An 18,787-nucleotide genomic window follows, 5' to 3' on the forward strand; every position below is an offset into this window, starting at 1 on the left:
ACTCACCCACCATGGCCCAGGAAATTTTGTGGAAGGAGGAGCAGAAAGATTATAAAAGCCAGAGATTGAGACATCATGCCCAGAAGCATTCTCTCCCCACAAAAATAACTGACTACTGCTCCTACACTGCATAAACACAACCCCATAGAGAATACCTGCAACCCCACTGAGGAGTGTCCCAATGGAATGGGGGTGGCGGCGAGGGGAAGGAGGGTCCCAACATGATACATTAATAATAATTAAAGAAAGGAAAATTTGAGGTAGAGAAAATAGCAGGTAGTAAATACATATACTTAGGAAAAGTCCTCAATATAGAGTACAGATATCTGTTTATCAATTTTTTCATTCAGCAAAATGTGTTAAGCATTTTGCCAGTGCTCGGGTATGAAGAATACAAAGATGAATAAAGGAACATAGAAATGCACAATTGTAAGGCTTGTAATGCTTCTACCTGACTGGATAGAAGATAAGATTAGAGGCAAAAGAGGTATTAGACAGATTGTGTGGTCAATATGCTAATGGACGAGCCTAACAAGGGAGATATTCAAGGGCACAGGGTTGTAGACAGCATGACTCATCTCAGGATTTGGAGGTAATTCAGGATGTCAGGAGTTCGGGGAAAAGTGATGTGACAAGGGATAGTAAGGAGAGGGGAAGTCAGATGAAGAGGGAGAGTAAGAAGGGAAGTCAGAAGGTGGAAAGGGGACTAGTAAGGAGGAAAATCACATTTTATTCATTTACTTTCCTTAAAGGATTTGCATTTCTAGAGTTTTAGGCTTTATCCTAGTATCCTGTTATCTCCATGAAAGATTAGACTTAACTGATTTTCTTTTCCTTTCAGAAACACATTCTTTCCTTCCCTTCCCTTCTTTGAGTTCCCACCACCACCACCACAGTCCTCCAAGCCCAGATGTCACAATTCACTGGTATAGCTCTGAGTATATGTCATTTCTACATTTTTATGCCCAGTACTTACCTAGTGCAACATTACCTAAAAAGCCTGTAACATGACAAAAGCACACCAATTAAAGCTAAAATATTATAGCAAAAAAGATTGAGTTATTTAACCAAATTTTAAAACTCTAGACTTGACCTATAGAAAGGATGTTCATAATCAGAGAATGAAGTTTAACCTTTCTGGCAATACAGAAAATTTGATTTGCAAGCAATGCTTGCTTTTCATTGTAATAAATTAATTTCTGCTTTATTTCTATGATAATTGGTAGCACTTTCAGGATTATGCATGGCTCATTATGTTCTACACAGCTAAACTCACATTTAGAAGACATTGCCAGAAAAGCAGGCCTGCAGGAAAATATGAAATCAAGTACTCAAAAAGTTAACAGTTACATAATTGCTCTGGGAAATACAATAGATTCTTGGAGGTTGGTCTGCTGAGGAAAAAGTAGGTTTCCCTAGCCTTTCTGTGGTTGTGACTTCCTCCTCCAGTGGGAGAAACTACCAGTAAAGGAAGAATGACAATTTACATACAAGCCTAACTGGCCCATATCTTAGTCACTGCCTGGCTCCTTGAGACATCCTGGGAAATCCCTATTACATGGAAGTGAATAAAATCAGTTTCTGTTCTTGTACCTTTATTCAGTGGAATTGACATACAAAGTCACTTTGCCTCCATTTTAATGAAACTTTATTGTCATTGTTTTATAAAAATGAATTAACCATGGTGTGGATATTCTCACCCCTCAAATTTTGAGTGTTTTTTTTTCCCATCCTAAAAGACACCACAAGAGAATTCTTTCTATCTTTCTGCTTTACAAGACTCACAGACAAGCAGCTTCCATGTCTTCAGAGAGCACAGCTGGAGTGAACACTGCAGAGACCTATGCAGAACACACAGAGGTAAGGAGAAGTGTCTGGGAGTGAGCTGGCCGAATCCAACGTCCAAGCGGTCGGTATTACAATTGGAAAGAACATTGATGGTTGCTTTGCCTTCTCTAAGACATTGTTGTTATTAAGCAGTATTATTTGACATGGAAGTAGTCAGGTGACTATCACATTGACTTGAAACACACTGGTGTATAGATCTTTTGTAATAAAATGACAGGACTAATTTTTCCAAATACTTTTAAACTCCCAAACTCTACTTGCTAAATATTTTTTTCTTTTGAATTACAGGAGTTTGGTTCCATGTAACATCTAACAACACTACTATAATTATGTGGTTAGAAAGAAACATACAGAAATAGACTATGCATAGCAAAATATTTACATCCTCACAATTGATACTATGGTGTCCAGTTACTACAATAAATTTTTCTCTTTGAGCTAATTTATTAATTAAAGTGTTTCCTTAATTTTTAAAAGAGTTAATCAAAATATAATGAGAAACTATGTGGAGGTTTTTTTATGATCATTCAGATATTTAATTTGGTAATATCACCATTTTAATATATTTGATGTTGATACAGATGTTGTGTTAGAAAGAGAAATACCCAGGTATGTTGAACAAGAGTGTATATAATAGGAAATAATTATAGAAAATGGCTCAGAGGGAATCTATAAGAAGGTCTTACTAGAGTCCAATGACTTAAACACCTTTACATTTACTACAGTTTCAGATGCTTTCATTAGTTATTGAAAAGTAAAATAAATACACTTGGAAAGTTGCCCCATATACAAATACCTTCATATTTGGTTGTTATTTCTTCATTTTTACATACACCAAAGACATGAAAACTATGACAGAATGTGTTTTAGTCTCTATAGAATCCTTGATGCTACATTTATGTCTTATAAACTATTCTTATTATTTACATACCCCAATTATAATGCAGTATTTTTTTTGAATTTCAGAAGTTAGTATTCCTACAGTTACTAATCAGTTTTATTGAAGACTTAGTGTTTTTCTATTTATAAAATAAAAATCCAGAGTGAAAGTATTTTAATTTTTTGCTAGAGAAGATTATTTATGAGTCAAGAAAAAAAAATTGTCTTTTTGCTCCACATCTGGATTATCAGAGGTAAGGATTGACAGATGGTTGCTAGTCCCATATTATTGTCCACATCACAAATAAAGGAGGATTTTAAGTGTTTTTTTAAAATTTTTATTTATTTATAAGAGACATAGGGGGAGGGGGAAAAGAGAGAATGTGTACACTAGGATCTCTAGCCACTGCAAATGAACTCCAGATGCATGCACCACCATGTGCACCTGGCTTATGTGAGACATGGAGGATAGAACCTGGGTCCTTAGGCTTCACAGGCAAGTGCCTTAATGGCTAAGCCATCTCTCTAGCCCTAGAGGAGGACTTCTGCGAATCTAAAGTTAACATTTCCAAGTATGATATAGGATGGGAAGATAATGAATTTTTGCAGGAACCCTGGTTACCTAAGGCTAGTCAAGAATGCAGGGTGCAAGTGTTCTGTGTTCCCCACGTTCACTGGTGAGGTTGATGTGATTTTGGAGAGAACACCACTAGTCTAAAACACAGCCTCACCATCCCTTTGCTTTGCAGAGTTCAGAACATGCTGATCTATAGTCTTTTCTAGATCAAAGATTATTCATGTTTGATCAGCTTTAATCAAGAATGGGTTTGGTCTCTTTGAGGTCTTCCTCCAAAGGAGAAAGTCCAATTTCAAAACCAAAGATACTGTCCCTTAAGTTTTGGCATTGAAATGTGGTCTTGATTCAACATGACTCAAAATTAAAAGAAGTTTAAAAAACTGAGAATAACATACATACAGGTATAAAGTATCATCAACTCTAATGTGATGGCACATAAATATGATAGAAAAATACAGTCTTCTAAATAATTTCTACTGAAGAAAGCCTTTGAAATCCCATCATGACTACAAAAAAAAAGAAAAAATCACTTCGCAATACCCCTGATGAAGATCAACATACTTTGATATATTTTCTCATTATCCACAGGAACTATTGAACCTGAAGAAGAACACATAATCCCCCCCACACACTTATAACCCAATTTATTGTATTATATAGTTACTCAGATGAGATATTAAGAGATCTGTTCAGGTATAATGGAAAAATAGTCCTTTCTAGAACTGAATGTTGCTGGTCTAGTTAGCCATATAGCAGGCAGTTTTCAGAACTCTCTTGCTTTATTTGAATGAGTATCCCCATCCCTAACAGAAAATAACTGACGAGAAAACTTATCATCTTTTTCATTATGCCCAAAATTTATTAATAATCTAAACTTGTACTCAAATGGCTTTATTCATAAGGCCAGTGAACTTGCATATGGCCAGATAAGCTTTGTTCATTTCTATAGCATACTATGTCATGATCATAAGGGATAGTTAGTTTATTGTACTTTCAGAGTCAAGTTAGTGCATGTTAATTACATGTGATGGTTTTGTTTGGTTATAAGTTATTAATGAACTATTTTAATAACAAATTAAAATATTAAATCAAATATTACGCTCATACATCAGCATGCCACTGTGATAAACACATTGAACCCAAGGACTTTATTCATGCCATTGATTCATGTACCACCACAGAGTTATACATTCTCTTTTCTCAAGGTGACAAATTTTAGAAACCTTAAGGTACAATTTACCTAAATGCACAGGGTTTACAGAGCAACAGTTCTTCTGCTAATTTTATAGATTGCTTAATCTTAATCTTTTTTCTTTTTAAATTGAAGAGTTCCCTATCAAGAAAGAACTTGACGAAATCTCTTGAACAAAAGATAAGGTGCTTGGAAAAGCAGAGAAAAGAGGTAATTTAGAAATATTAAAGCCACCTGTTCATGCATTAATCACAAGAGTGTTTCCTTCAGAGTCTTATTACTGTTAGTAAATTTCTAGAAGACTGAATGAACTATTTTGAGATAAAATATCTTTGTAACTATGTTTGTAAAATAACAAATGAAAAATGACAAAATCATAAATGTGATAATTATGATACTAATGTTTCAAAATTTTGATATTTCCACATGGACCATATGAGCTTATCACGAGTGACCTCACAAATGAAACACCTTGAAACTTAAGTTGCAAAAAGCTTTCAGCAGTTAATGCAAGAGCATTAACTTCCTGAGTTGAGGGTTCACATTCATAGAGATTAAAGAGCATAGATTTAGAAGAAAAGTTTGTTTCTAAATAGGAGTTAACAGAGACTGTTGCCAGAGGAAGTCTTGGGGTATCTGGGAATACAATGTTCAGTTTCTTTGTATCATGAATAGCTCATTAGACAAAGCTGTGTGGCACCTGTGAATGTATGAGTTTATTAAAATTGTGTTTAAAAGCATAGACAAGAGACTTAGGACTTGAGTGAACACATGTGTTTAGGTGAAATGATGAGAGCCAATCCCTATGTGTAGGAATGGCATGGACCTTTACTCTGATGGACAGAAAGGCTAACATATGCCCAAGGGTGTTCTGGACCTGCAAGGTCTTCATATCCCATAACTTTACATATATGTAAACACTGTCTTGCATATACATGAAATAGTAAATAGAAGTTTTTCCTGTTTGGTCACTTCAAGGACAGTTTGGCCTTCATTGGCTTACATCCAACACTGGTTTAAGGTGGCTTTTCTTATCTCTCCTTCTACCAGAACATGCTTGTCCACAAATTACCCATAGGAGGAGAACGACTGGGTGTTGTCCTATAAGGAAATGGGGGTTAAGAAGAGGTACGATTGGTTTCCAAGCTATCCCTATACTTGCCTTCCTCAATACAGCTAATTACACTGCTTGTTTAATGGGTGCTATAGCCTCTTGACTCTTCTTGACAGAGCAGGAAGTGAAAAGTAGAACAGTTATATTACTACATGTTATCTGTTTCCATTTCTGCATAGTATATTTCATGTTCTTTTATTGGTACCTCTTTGATACTTCATAGACTATTCTCTTCTGGTAAATTACTGAACCATTACAGAATAATGCATAAGAATGTTATCCCTAAATGGTGATGGATGGGGTATTGTTATAGAACAATACAATAGCTGTATACTATATCTCATTCCACTATAAGAGTTAACTGATAAGTGCCACTCTGAATTAGTTTATTTGTTTTGTTTTATTTTCTTTTGTTTTGATTTTGTCATTGTGATTATCTTCTTGGTGTTTGTCCCACATTGGTGGAATTTATTTTAATGTAGGAAATTGAAATTTCCATTCACAGAATACCAACAGCAGTCAGCGTGGTGTTTCTTTCTTCTAATTATTGAAAGGTTTTGAAATGCTTAAAGTGTTTGCAGGTTAAAATATTTCTAAATAGCATCTTGTGACTATTATTCTGAAAATCTATATTCAAAAAGTTGGTGTTCATTCCCTGAGCATCTGTATGCAAATATTACAGTCTCCTAAAGCACATTACTGCAAGAAAATTACCAATTAAGGATTTGGGCTTTAAGATAAATTCTTTGAGAATGCTGTACTAACAATTCGTCATAATTATCATAACAAACATGCAGAACAAATTGAAAAGTTTGGAAATGTCTTCTTGCCAGTAATAATTCTTATAAAAATTCAAAACTTGCAGTTTTTTTTAAAATCAGGTTCTTCTTGAGTTTAACAAAGTGGATGAAAATTTAAAGTTCCTGATAAAGTGGCCAGCCAACACCTGAGCCTTACTGTGTTTCATCTGTGAACAGTTATGGAAAGGTTAAAGCCTTCCCACTGAGAATGTCAGTAACAGTGTAGCAAGAGCACAGCCCAGGATGTGGGCCAGCAGCCCGAGGAGGCTGCTTAGCCCTCAGGGACTCTAAAGGCTCAGTCCTTCAGAATGAGCGATATTACCCACAGTTAAGAGCTTATTAAAAAGAAAGTTTAACAAGATTTACACATAGAAGTTAATATGAAGAGTAGCACTCAGGAAAGAATGAGACACTCTAGAAAGTACAGATGTGGGTGGGTGAATGTGTGTTGCAGTCAGGTTTGCATTACTGGTAGAAATTACCCAACCAAGAGCAGCTTGTGGGAATAAAAGAGGTTTAGTTTGGCTTCTCCACGATGGCAGGGGAAATGATGGCATGAGCAGAGGGTGGACATCACCCACTGGCAAACATAAGGTGGACAATAGCAACAGGAGAGTGTGCCAAACACTGGCAATGTGAAACTGGCTATAACACCCATAAGCCTGCACCCAACAATACACTGCCTCCAGGAGGCTTTAATTGCAAATTGCCATCTGCTGGGTAGCTAGCATCCAGAAATCCTGTTTATGGGGGACACCTGAATCAAACCACCACAGTGTGGATGAGTGTGAAAGTGATGAGTGTGGGTGTGGGTATATGAGTGTGAGTGTGGAGGTGGGTGTGGGTGTGGGTGTAGGTACGTAATATAAGCACAGATGTGGTAGTGTGGGTGTGGGTGGTATAGGTGTGAGTGTGGGTGTGAGTGTGAACTTGGGTTTGGGTGTGAGTGTGGATGGTGCAGTTGTGAGTGTGGGTTTAAGTGTGAGCGTGAGCTTGGGTGTGAGTGTGGGTGAGTATGAGCATGAGTGTGTGTGTGAATGTGAGTGGGAGTGTGGACATTAGTGGGGGTCAGTGTGTGAGGGTGTGGGTATGGTCATAGGATAATGTGAGTGTGTGTGGGTGTGAGTGTGGCTGTGGATGTGCTTTCTACAGAAGACGGGCACCTAAGGCCTAGTAACAGCCATAGATACCATTTTGGTGGCTCTAGTTACAACTCAAGGCATTGCCAAGAAATATTTTCCCTTGGGCTGGAGAGATGGCTTAGTGGCTGATATGCTTGCCTGAAAAGCCTAACGATCCTAGATTGATTCCCCAGTACCCACCTAAGCCAGCGACACATGTATGTGGGGTTTGTTTGCAGTGGCTGGAGCCTTGACAAATGCATTCACTGTCACTCAAATAGAAATAAATATTTAAAAACTAAGAAATGCTTTTCTCTTTGATAAGTGAGATTATAGAGTGGCTCTGTAGGTACCTTGTGTTCGATTGTAATTTGATAAGAAGAAGCATGAGATGTAAGTCATGTCTGACAAAAGACATGATTTCCAGTGAGATTCCTAGGAAACTGCAGGCTTACTGCCAGGAAAGGAAAGCTGCATATGAACTTGGCCTTCTGCACAAAAGGGTCCCTGTCTCCTTGTAGGCACCCCGACAGCAAGCTTGATGACTTGTGCTGCAATTCCTGATTCAGCTGGCAAGGGGGTTCAACCACAACCACGTTCTGGGGGGAGGGGTCCTCTCACTTCCTTGTCCCCATAATTTTCCTTGTCTTTCTACCCTGCCTCAAAATTGTGCCAGCCCATGCAAAAGTTTCTGGAAGGAATATGGTCTTCATCCATGACTTCTAAATGTTCAGTAACCTCAAAAAGTGATTCATGTTTCCCAAAATCCAAAATGGGCAGAAACCTTGTGCTGATTCACTACATTTTCATCATTTCAGCTCCTGGAAGTTAACCAGCAATGGGATCAGCAGTTTAGAAGTATGAAAGAGTTTTATAAAACAAAGGTAAGCTCCTGTCGAGTTGGGCTTTTCCCCATTCTTGGTAGGGCCAAGTATGTGAAAACTCATTAACCCCACTACAGAGAGGTTTTCTGGAGGGGAAAGTGCATTGTTTGCTTCTGGGTTCTGCAGATTCATTGCTTGGAGCCCAGCTCCAGAGATGTCCCATGATATCTGCCTGGATATCCTGCTTTACTCAGCTGGGCCCCTGCTTCTGGCATTCACAAACACAGGTTTTATTGAGTGTCAAATCCATGAGGATGTGGTGGAGGTGGTGGTCTCCCACAGGGTCAGCATCAGAAGCTTCCATAGATAAAGTCAGAAGAGAAATGCCCCATCCCCTTCTCTGTAAACAAAGGAACTTTTTGGAGAAAAGTTCCTGTAAGAGGTTAAAAGTCCAATCATTATTTCAAAGCATTCTTCTTCAAAAAGAGAGAAGAGAGAAAGTAAGTTCTCCTAAATAATTCAGAATTAAGAAACCTGACCACAAGTAATAGAACAGAACTTCCATATTCTTCCCCATTTTGTTACTGAGAAGTATTCAACTTAGATGAGGAAAGACAATGTTCCCCCCAGGGTGACCTTGTGGTATTCATGCTGGGACAGTTTGGATGTCCAAACTGTGGACAGTGACCTCAAATATAATGTTCATCCTGATTTTCTGAAGGGAGTGTGGCACACGTGTTAAGGAGGAGTCTAATTCCCAGGTCAGAAGAAGCATCTTTAATGTATTGGATGAGGTGTACGCAGGGCTGGTCCCAGGCAGGGGCCATCACCGGTTTTCTGGTCCTTGGGTCTCATCAGTTTTGCACATACCTAGTTTTCAGGATAGAAGGTAATGTATTGATTTGGAGAAATAGACAAACTTGGAACTGAGCCAAAGCTGGTTTCAACAGCCTGTGATAGGGGCTTCTCCACCCCCACACCTCTTCTAGGACATTTAAACATATTATGCATACTTTTTACAAGTTGTGTTATTTCTGGGCAAAAGCTGGGGAGATTTTCCCAGTCTTCTCCCGTTCCCATCATTCTGCAATATGTTAATCTCTGGAGTCTCCCCCTCTACCCTAGTCCCTACTTCCCTCAGTAAGGTTCCCTTACTGGACTCTAGACACTCTCAAAACTAATTTGTCAGCTAAGAGGAGGTTAAAGGTCAAGAGCAGCAGACCCAAGGCCCTGGTGGTGTTCCTAATTGCAGGCAAGGCATCTCTTGAGAGCCCCAAACACAAGTAGCGCTACAGTGCCCTGGCTCTTCCGTCGCTCTGAATGGAGTGCTTCAGAGAAATGGGGCGTGGGGGCGGGGGTACGGGTTGGGGAGTACAAGCTGTGTGGTTCTCCGCCATGCAGCCAAGCAAGCTCCTTTCAAAACCCAAGATGAGCGTGGTGGCGCACATCTTTAATCCCTGCACTCAGGGGACAGAGGTAGGAGGATCACTGTGAGTTTGAGGCCACCCTGAGACTATAGAGTGAATTCCAGGTCAGCCTGGGCTAGAGTGAGACCCTACCTTGAAAAACAAAACCAAAACAACAACAACAACAAAAACGCAACATGTTGCTCCACTTTGGAGGAGATGGAAGTAGAATTTATCCCAAGCACACGGGGCACAGTGAATACCGGGCTGCGTGGGTTGATGGGAAAAGTAGTGTCTGCATCTGTGTCTGATCTGCTTCCTCAGGTCTCCGAGCTGAAAACGAAACTGGCAGTAGCAGAAGGCGTCCTGCGCACCCTGGAGAAGGAGCAAAGGCCTGGTCAGAGCCCAGGCGACCCGCGGCGCGAGGTGACTCAGCACGCGACAAGGAGGGGAGGGCGCGAGCAGACTAGGCTTTGGAGGAAATCATCTCCCGCTGAGCCAGTCCTGGAACCCGAGAAGGAGATGGGAAGGGAGGTGGGTGGAGGGATGCACGTCTTCCCAGTGCCCTGCGCTGCTGACAGTGGTAGTTTGTCTTCTAACCTCAAAGCGCCCCTGGACTGGGTGAGAGCGCTGTAGGGCATTTCAGCCCAGGGGGAAAAAAAAAAAACAAAAACAAAAACAAAAACGGGTTTTCTGTTAGTTTTGCTTTTCCTACTGTGAGTAGTGATGCATCAGCATACTAACGCAACACCTTTTAATTTCTATATGTAACTTTTCTGTTTACAGAATATTCCAAATAGATTTTTAAAATATTTTTATTTACTCATTTATTTACTTTGGTTTTTCAAGATAGAGTCTCACTCTAACCAAGGCTGCCATGTAATAGTCACAGGGTGGTTTTTAACACATGGCGATCCTCCTACCTTTGCCTTTCAAGTGCTGGGATTAAAGGAGTGGGTATTACTTTTTAATTATAAGATATGTAACATTTTATCGGAAAGGTATTTTGTTTGATTTGTAGACAGAAGGTCTCACTCCCTGGATCTCCCTGCTGGCCTTGAACTGGCTGACCTTGAACGAGTGATGTTCTGATCTCAGCCTCCCAAATGCTAGGATTCCAGAGGTGCACCTAAGATTTAAAAAGCCCTTGCTCTCAATTTCTCATTTTAATTTCTGTGCTTTCTACTGCCTTTTCCATGTTAAAGATGGAAAAGCTGAGGTGTGAAGACTTTAGGTGGATGTACTTTCTGTTAAAGGGGACTTGAATCCAGTCTTCCCATATCTGAATTTTTCAGTCTTTGTGGAGTACTAGAGGCCGGCAGAGGACAGTAAGAAGGCAGTTTTGCCTGCCTCATGGCTCTTTTTCTTCCTGGCTTTACTTTCAGTCATTGTACTACATTACGTGGCTATGTTGGAAACTGGAAAAGAATATTAAGTTGTTATGACCTCTTTTTTAATTTTGCCAAGGAAAAGACAAGTACAAATACTTTCATTGGTGATGTCTTTTAACTAACCCATTGAGGTATTGACAATACTTTCAAGCATGCACAAATCTTAAGAAGATGTCAAAAGTCAGCATACAATACTATTCCCAGAGCTTTTATTGTACAAGCCTGGGGTTCCTGATGACCTCAGTAAGTTAGGCTCAGCATTCTCAATAGGTCAATAGGTCAATTAAAGAGATAAGTAATTGTGAAAGGTAGAGAAAGGAGATATATTCAATGTGGCCATGTTGGGAAGAGGAGCAAATAGAGAGGCCCAGTGAACCCCTCCTTCCAATCCCATCTTGGGGTACTGAATGAGGTTTAGGTTTAAATAGAAGGCAAGTGAGTGTATAACTACACAGTCCTGGTTAAGGTGTGGTCCTGCCCCACTAACCCATCACTATTTCAAGCTCCAATCTCTCCTGTAAGATTGAATGGTGTGAAATCTCTTCCTGGGAACTAAGTTTTGGCTGACACAAGAGCCCCAACCTTCGCCTTGTCTCAGCATGGGATGCCTAGGGAACTTCTAATTCCTTGGGATCATCTTCTCAGTAGCCAAAGGAAAGAGCAGCAGTTTCTTTCTTTAGAATGTCTTTTCTCCTACAGGACGGTTAAAACACCTGTAAGTGTAGCCTTCCCTACCGTGTGAGGGACTTTGTGGTGGCAAGCCAGGAAACAGAGGTTAGCATTTTCTTTTCCACTTATGCCTTGGTCAGGAATTTTAGTAATTTACTCTCATGCATTGGGATCATGTTCTTTTTTATTGAATTTTTTAAACTATGCTAAGTTAGAAATTGATTGACTAATTTTCTAAGTGTATAAAGTCATCCTATTTAAATAGGAGCAAATAGAAACGTTTCCTCTTTTAATGAAAATGCTTTGTTTACAGTGCATTTCTTAAATATAGTCATTTTATTAGGATTTGATGAAAATAACATACCATAATGTACATATTAGCTATTTCCCATCTTGAGTTACATATATTCTGCAGTGTTTACTAGCCTGAAATCTCATTAAGAACCCCATTTTCTGCATAGAATGTTGCTATCTGCTACATAATATGAAGAGATGGGAGACATACTGCCTCAATCAGAAGCCCATCATTATCTATGAAATTGTCCTACACCTAGTTATAACAACACAATGTTGGTGATCGTCTAAATGTGGAGGCATGATGGCTGTTGGTATGGTGGATTTCCTCCTTTTAAAAATGACAATCATAGCAGTGCTGTGCTTAGAGTATGGTTCTCGTTTGCTTGAACCTTATTTCCTTCCCCTTGCCTCTATTTTATATTGGTACAGATTGGGTTTTTAAATGGCATCACTTTGTTGCTATGACTTTATTTTTTTATTACTTTCAATTGTTTTATCCAGTTCTTTATCCATCATTAGTAGTAGGAATTAGATCTATTTATTGAACCATTGAATATGAAGTTGGGAATTTTGATTCCAGTCCCCCAGGGACAGCAGAGTTTTATGAAGTTCTAGCAGGTTTTGATAAAAGAAAATATGTTCAGGGCTGAAGAGATGGCTTAGCAGTTTAGACATGTGCCTACAAAGCCAAAGGACTCAGGTTTGATTCCACAGAACCCACATAAGCCAGATGCACAAGGTGATGCCTGTGTCTGGAGTTTGTTGGCAGTGTATAGATGCCCTGGCATACCCATTCTCTCTCTCTCTCTCTCTCTCTCTCTCTCTCTCTCTCTTCATATGTATATGTGTTTGTGTGTGTGTGTGTGTGTATACATAAAATAAAATAAACATAAATTTAAAAATATGGTCAGTCCTAACCCTACCTTATACCCAAAATGTATTATTCAAATGGAACTTTTAGAGAAAGTCTTGCAGGTCTTGTTTGTAGTATATTTTTGGGGTGGATGACCCCTTTATCTTCCAACAAAAGCTAATCTATTGGGATTCCTACCTGCAGTATCATCTCCTTTAATAATTTTTGACTTGGGTCTTGTTTTCTTGCACTTTACTTCAGAAGGAAAAAGAAAGCCTAAATGAAGAATTAGAAGAATTGAAGAAAGAGAATAAGCTTTTGAAGGAAAAGAATGCTCTGACAAATAAAAAGAAGGAACATTACGAATGTGAAATAAAGCGCCTGAACAAGGTATCAGATCAGGTTAAGCATGGGACATCTGAATGGTTTCCTGCTGCCGAGCAGTATTCCTTCTGGGTCACACAGAATCTAGGCTGCAGAGCGCTCCTGCCTTGCCTGGCTCAGGATGTTCTCTATAGTTTACAAATCTCTCCATCTCCATCTTGCAGCCTTATTTTGCTAAGGACACTTTACGAAGTTAATGTCCTTGCAAAGAATGATATGTAAAGGAAGAATGAAGAGAAATTATCAAAGTCAGTCAGAGCCCCTTTTTAAAGAACCAAGCAGAGCAGGTGGGTGTTTGTGAGCAATACCGTATCTCTTGGTCAACCACAAAAGCTTCCTGAGGAAACAAGCTGCTCTTTAAAATTATCACTGTAGGGCTGGGGTGAGATGCACTACACATGGAAGCATGCTCAATGATAAATTCAATGCTGGTATGTCCCCCTTCCAAACAGAGAAAAAGTCAGGACTTTAAGGAACATGCAAGTGGCTTAATACCCAAACTTAACTCCAGATGAGCCAATGTGAATTGATATAGGAGGATGATGAATTTGTGTGGTTGTGTGTGTATGTGTGTTGGCTTTTAGAAACAGGGTCTCACTCTAACCCAGGCCCAACTGGAAGTCACTCTGTAGCCTAAGCTGGCCTTGAACTCTCTTCTATCTTCCTATTTCAGCCTTCTGAGTGCTGGGATTGCAGCATGTGCCACCACACCCAGCAGTCTGTGTGTGTCCATGCACATGTGTACATATATTGTAACAGACTACTTCCTAATTTCCTATGGAAAAGGAATACTAGATGAACAAAATGTACAAAGTTCTTACAATTGATTTTTCCAAGGGAAAACATGGGAGTACAGATAAAACATGGGAATGCTGAAATGCAAATTTGATTCTAGAGTTACATCAAAATGCAGCTAGATAAGTCAAGATAAGAGTAGCAGAAATTCTCTCCTATAGCAGAAAATGGTGTCTGTTTTTTTAAGTATTTATTTATTTATGACAGAAAGAGAGAGGGGAAAAAAATAGGGAGAGAAAATGGGTGTCCCAGGGCCTCTAATCACTTCAAACAAACTCCATACACATGTGCCATGTGCATCTGGCTTATATGGGTCCTGGAGAATCAAACCTAGGTCCTTAGGCTTCACAGGAAAGTGTCGTAACTGCCAAGCCATCTCTCCAGCCCTCTGACAGGCTTTTAACACATGCTCAATCTCTTGACTTTGGATTATACGCCAATTAATCTTCAGAGATATTATTTGAGGACCACCAGGGTCACGTCCATGTTTCTGTAGTTGACAGGATACTTATAAATGTGATGCTGTATTAGGTCTATTTGTAATGGAAATAATGGAAATAATTCTTCTATAGAAAATAGGAAGGCAAAGGTTGACTTCATTCTTATACAATGTGTTTTATCTTTGAAGTGAAAGAAAATATTGAAGCATAAAATTTCAGGGAAATGTGTTATCTTTTTCTTTTATTCTCTGCTGGAAAGCTCTTTCACAGAGCAAGTAAGGATAATTGAACATATATTTGAAACCTTGCAGTTTCCAACTCCACATTGTAAGGGTTTTTTTTATATGTATTCTCTTCATTTTCCTGTATGTAGTTATAAGGATACAAAGACACTAGATATTGTCATGTCCATATAAACATTTTATTTTTATGGAAACTGTGTTTGTAGTTACACGTCCTCCTTTAAAATCTAGAAAAATAGGGTTGAGGAGATGGCTAAGTCAATAAAGTTTTGGTCATGCAAATGAGTACCTAGGTTGGACCTCCAGAATGCACATGAAGCTGGACACATTGGTGGGTGTGATTCCAGTGCAGACTTGCTGAGAGACAACAGGCAGAAACAGGGTGAGAACCTGGAAGCTGTTCTGCCAGCTAGCCTGATGAATGCATTGGTGAACAATGAGAGATTCTGCTTGAAACAAGTTCTAAGACTGACACCCAAAGTTGTGCTCTGACCTCTGACCTCCACATATACTCTGTGTCATCCACACACTTACACTTACACACAGCAACATGTGTATGCACACACAAACACACATCAAAAAAGACAAAGAGGGCTGGAGGGATGGCTTAGCAGTTAAAGCATTTGCCCACAAAGCCAAAGGACCCAGGTTCAATTCCAAGGACCCATGTTAGCCAGATGCACAAGGGGGTGCATACATCTGGAGTTCATCTGCAGTGGCTGTAGGTCCTGGTGTGCCCATTCTCTCTCTCTCTTTCTCTCTCTCTCCCATTTTCTCTGTCAAATAAATAAATAAAAATAAAATATTTTTTAAAAAGCAAAGAAAATTAACCCATACAAAAAATTGAAGAGCAGAAAGATATGGTGATGCATGTTTGTAATCCCAGAATTTAGGAGGCAAAGGCAGGAGGATTGTTGAGCCTTTAAAGCCAGCCTGATCTACATAGCCAGTTCCAGGTTAGCCAGAGCTACATAGAAAGACTCTGTGTCAAAAGAAGAAATAATATTGATAATATTAATAATAAGACTTTCTTGACAATCCTAATTAAAATTACACATACAACCCCTGACATAATCTACTTTAAATTTTCATTGAAATGTGTTATCTTTTAATGTATAGTCATGTCCAACATTTATTGTTTCTGTTTGCTACTTCCCAGTATTGATTTTAAGGTCCTTGAGGATAGATTTTTGCCTGATAGGAATTTGTGTTACTTCAGCCAATATAGTAAATAGGGTCTACAATATATGTAGGAAATTATTTCTTTAAAAGGCTACACAGGAGCTGGAGAAATGGCTCAACAGTTAAGGAATTTGCCCACAAAGCCCAAGGTCCTCAGTTCAATTCCCCAATATCCATGTAAATTCAGATGCATCTGGAGTTTGTTTCCAGTGATGGCTAGAGACCCTGGTACACCCATTCATCCCCCCCCCCCCTCTCTCTCACACACACACACACACACACTCATGCACACACACTCTCTCTCTTTTTCTCTCTCTGCCTCTTTCTCAAAAAAAGGATATATTAAAAATTGTATGAAAAGGAGAAAAAAACATACTTTAGTTTGAAAACACATTTTTGTATTCTTATTTTTCTAACAACACAATTGTGAAATATAAGTCTTAAGTGTGTTTAAAGGAGGAAAGGACTCAGAGGCAAAAGTCAGGATGTGGCTTGAGTTTCTGTTTCACTCACTGCCGCACCTTGAGTGTCCTAACAAGACCTTTCTCACAGTAAATTCTTCAGTATTTGCTGATTGGGTGAAATAATAAGTGGATACATTAATGAATTCTAGTTAGCTAATACTTAAAATGTGAAATAGCCACTTTTTGTACTGACATTCATCATTTAACAGGCATATCCATTACTTATGAGTTGTATTAATATAAAATAACCCTTAAAGGCCCAATTGCTTTTGTCCCATGTGTCACTTCCTTTAAACTGTTCAATAAAAACTTAGATATAAATTAATTATTTATGAAAGACATTTTCTTTCACTTTAGTACATGCATTAGTACCCAGTGTAATCTACTGCATTATTACTCTTTAATTCCATGTTGTCCATTTTCTTTTCTTTCTTACTATTGTGATAAACAGAATTTATTGGAAGTGTTTGGGATAGGTATGTGCAGCATCCTTCAGAACGTGGAGTTTGGGCATGACCTAGCTTGCACAAATTGGCTGCCTGATAACCCACTCACACTGTAGAAGTTTTTAGTGGTTACAAATAGCAATAGTAAAAAGTAGTAGCAAAAGCAATGCATGTATGGCTTGCAGAAGTATGCTTGTATTCAATTTGTTTGCTTTGAAGAAAACACCCCAAAGTTTGGTCTATAATGAGCTCTTGGGTATAAGTCAGATATTTAACAAAGTAAGAATTGTTTGAGACTTGTCATCTAGCCCCACAATGGGTGAAGTCAAATTATCTGTCATCTTACCATTTTGATATTTAGTATGTACTAACAGTAAAAGTGACTATTTTAGAGTAACTTCAAGGAAGTTGGAAAACCCAAAGATGGAATAAAGGTTGAATGAAGTTACTTTTCATTTGTGACTCATATGAAAATTTCCTGAATAGCATGAAAGGTAGACCAGGAAATTAAAATAACAAGATCTATGAAAATACTCACAGGTAAACGGTATGAAATTGGTATATCTTATTACTCATTCATTTCACTTACCCACCATAGAGTCTCTCTACTACTATTTGTGCAGCTTAAACTTTATTTTTAACTAAGCTGACATTTCCAAGAATTATGTATCTTTATACAAAATCTGAAAGGATTCAGGTGCAGCTGAGTGGTAGAGCTTCTGTTTCAAATGCATGAGACTCTGAGTTTGAGCCCTAGCACCACAATTAATTAGTTAACAAATTAATTCTTATGAAACATAACATTAAATTATTGAGTTCTTTCTCTAAATTCTTCTTAGAGGAAGATAAAAATGTCTTCCTAAATATCATGCTCATATCATGCTCACAGGTTGCATAGATTCTATGACATTGTATAAGGAAATTCCCAGTCTGATAACACCTACTCCAGACCACAAACTTGTTTTTCCTTCCTACCTTTATGATATAGTAATGCAGAGAATGAGTTACTATTGCTGTCATCCAACACACACTACTGTCGCTATTTAACATATTCACAAAGGAAGTGAGTTTTTAGAGCTCTGAAAAAAAAAACCAATAAAATAAAATCTTTTTTCTTTGTACAGAGACCTCCTTGATTGATGAGTAAATTGTCAAAATGTGGTTCTGAGGCCAGACAAGGATATCTATGTCTGTCACCTAATTGTAAAGTCTTTTTTTTTTTTTTATTAAACTCATGATAGCATAAAGGTCATAAGAGGCAATGCCCTCTCTATCATCCATGTAAGGAGAGGGCATGTGAAAACATCATGAACTAGTGAGTCATGATCATAAATTTTCTTAGCAAGTGTAAGTATCTCATCCTTTCTTTTCCTACTCATCCCATAGTATAATTACCAAGTTGGTACTATACATCACTATACCCAAGAGTGAATAAATATATGCTACTATGTAGAACAAATACGCCTTTCACTGGGGCAAAGCATGGAGTACTAAGAAAGAACCAGATTGGAAGAGTGGTACAACAGGGCCAAGAGAGTGAATCTACTAACTGGCCACTTTCCTGTGGGTTTCTGTCTCTTTGTGGCTTAGTATATTTATATACACTCATTACTGGGCCTTGTTGTCTGGTCTGCTCACTCAGAATCTCTGTAGAAACTGCCCAGGGAGCCATGTCTTTACTCTTTGGTGATGCCAAATATATACTACATTGAAACAGAGCCACCATCAATGATCCCCTCAAAATAATGCAGGTTGAACAATATATACATTGCCACCGAGAGGACAGATTCTGAAAGTATATTTATGCGGAGAAATACAAAGAAAAAAAGGAAAGCTACCATGTGGTTGCATGTGAGATGATTG

General features: G+C 38.6%; 1 protein-coding gene across 1 annotated transcript in view; it reads left to right on the top strand.

Annotated features, from left to right (window-relative positions):
• Tnip3 (TNFAIP3 interacting protein 3) overlaps positions 1 to 18,787 on the top strand; it is an 88,549-nt gene that overhangs the window by 50,539 nt on the left and 19,223 nt on the right. Inside the window, exons 7-10 of the mRNA XM_045143520.1 lie at positions 4,632 to 4,706; positions 8,350 to 8,415; positions 10,086 to 10,187; positions 13,233 to 13,361. Coding sequence (XP_044999455.1) covers positions 4,632 to 4,706; positions 8,350 to 8,415; positions 10,086 to 10,187; positions 13,233 to 13,361 — 372 coding nt within the window. The remainder of the gene's footprint in view (positions 1 to 4,631; positions 4,707 to 8,349; positions 8,416 to 10,085; positions 10,188 to 13,232; positions 13,362 to 18,787) is intronic.

This window comes from Jaculus jaculus, chromosome 2, assembly GCF_020740685.1.
Source record: "Jaculus jaculus isolate mJacJac1 chromosome 2, mJacJac1.mat.Y.cur, whole genome shotgun sequence".
Classification (NCBI taxonomy): Eukaryota; Metazoa; Chordata; class Mammalia; order Rodentia; family Dipodidae; genus Jaculus; species Jaculus jaculus.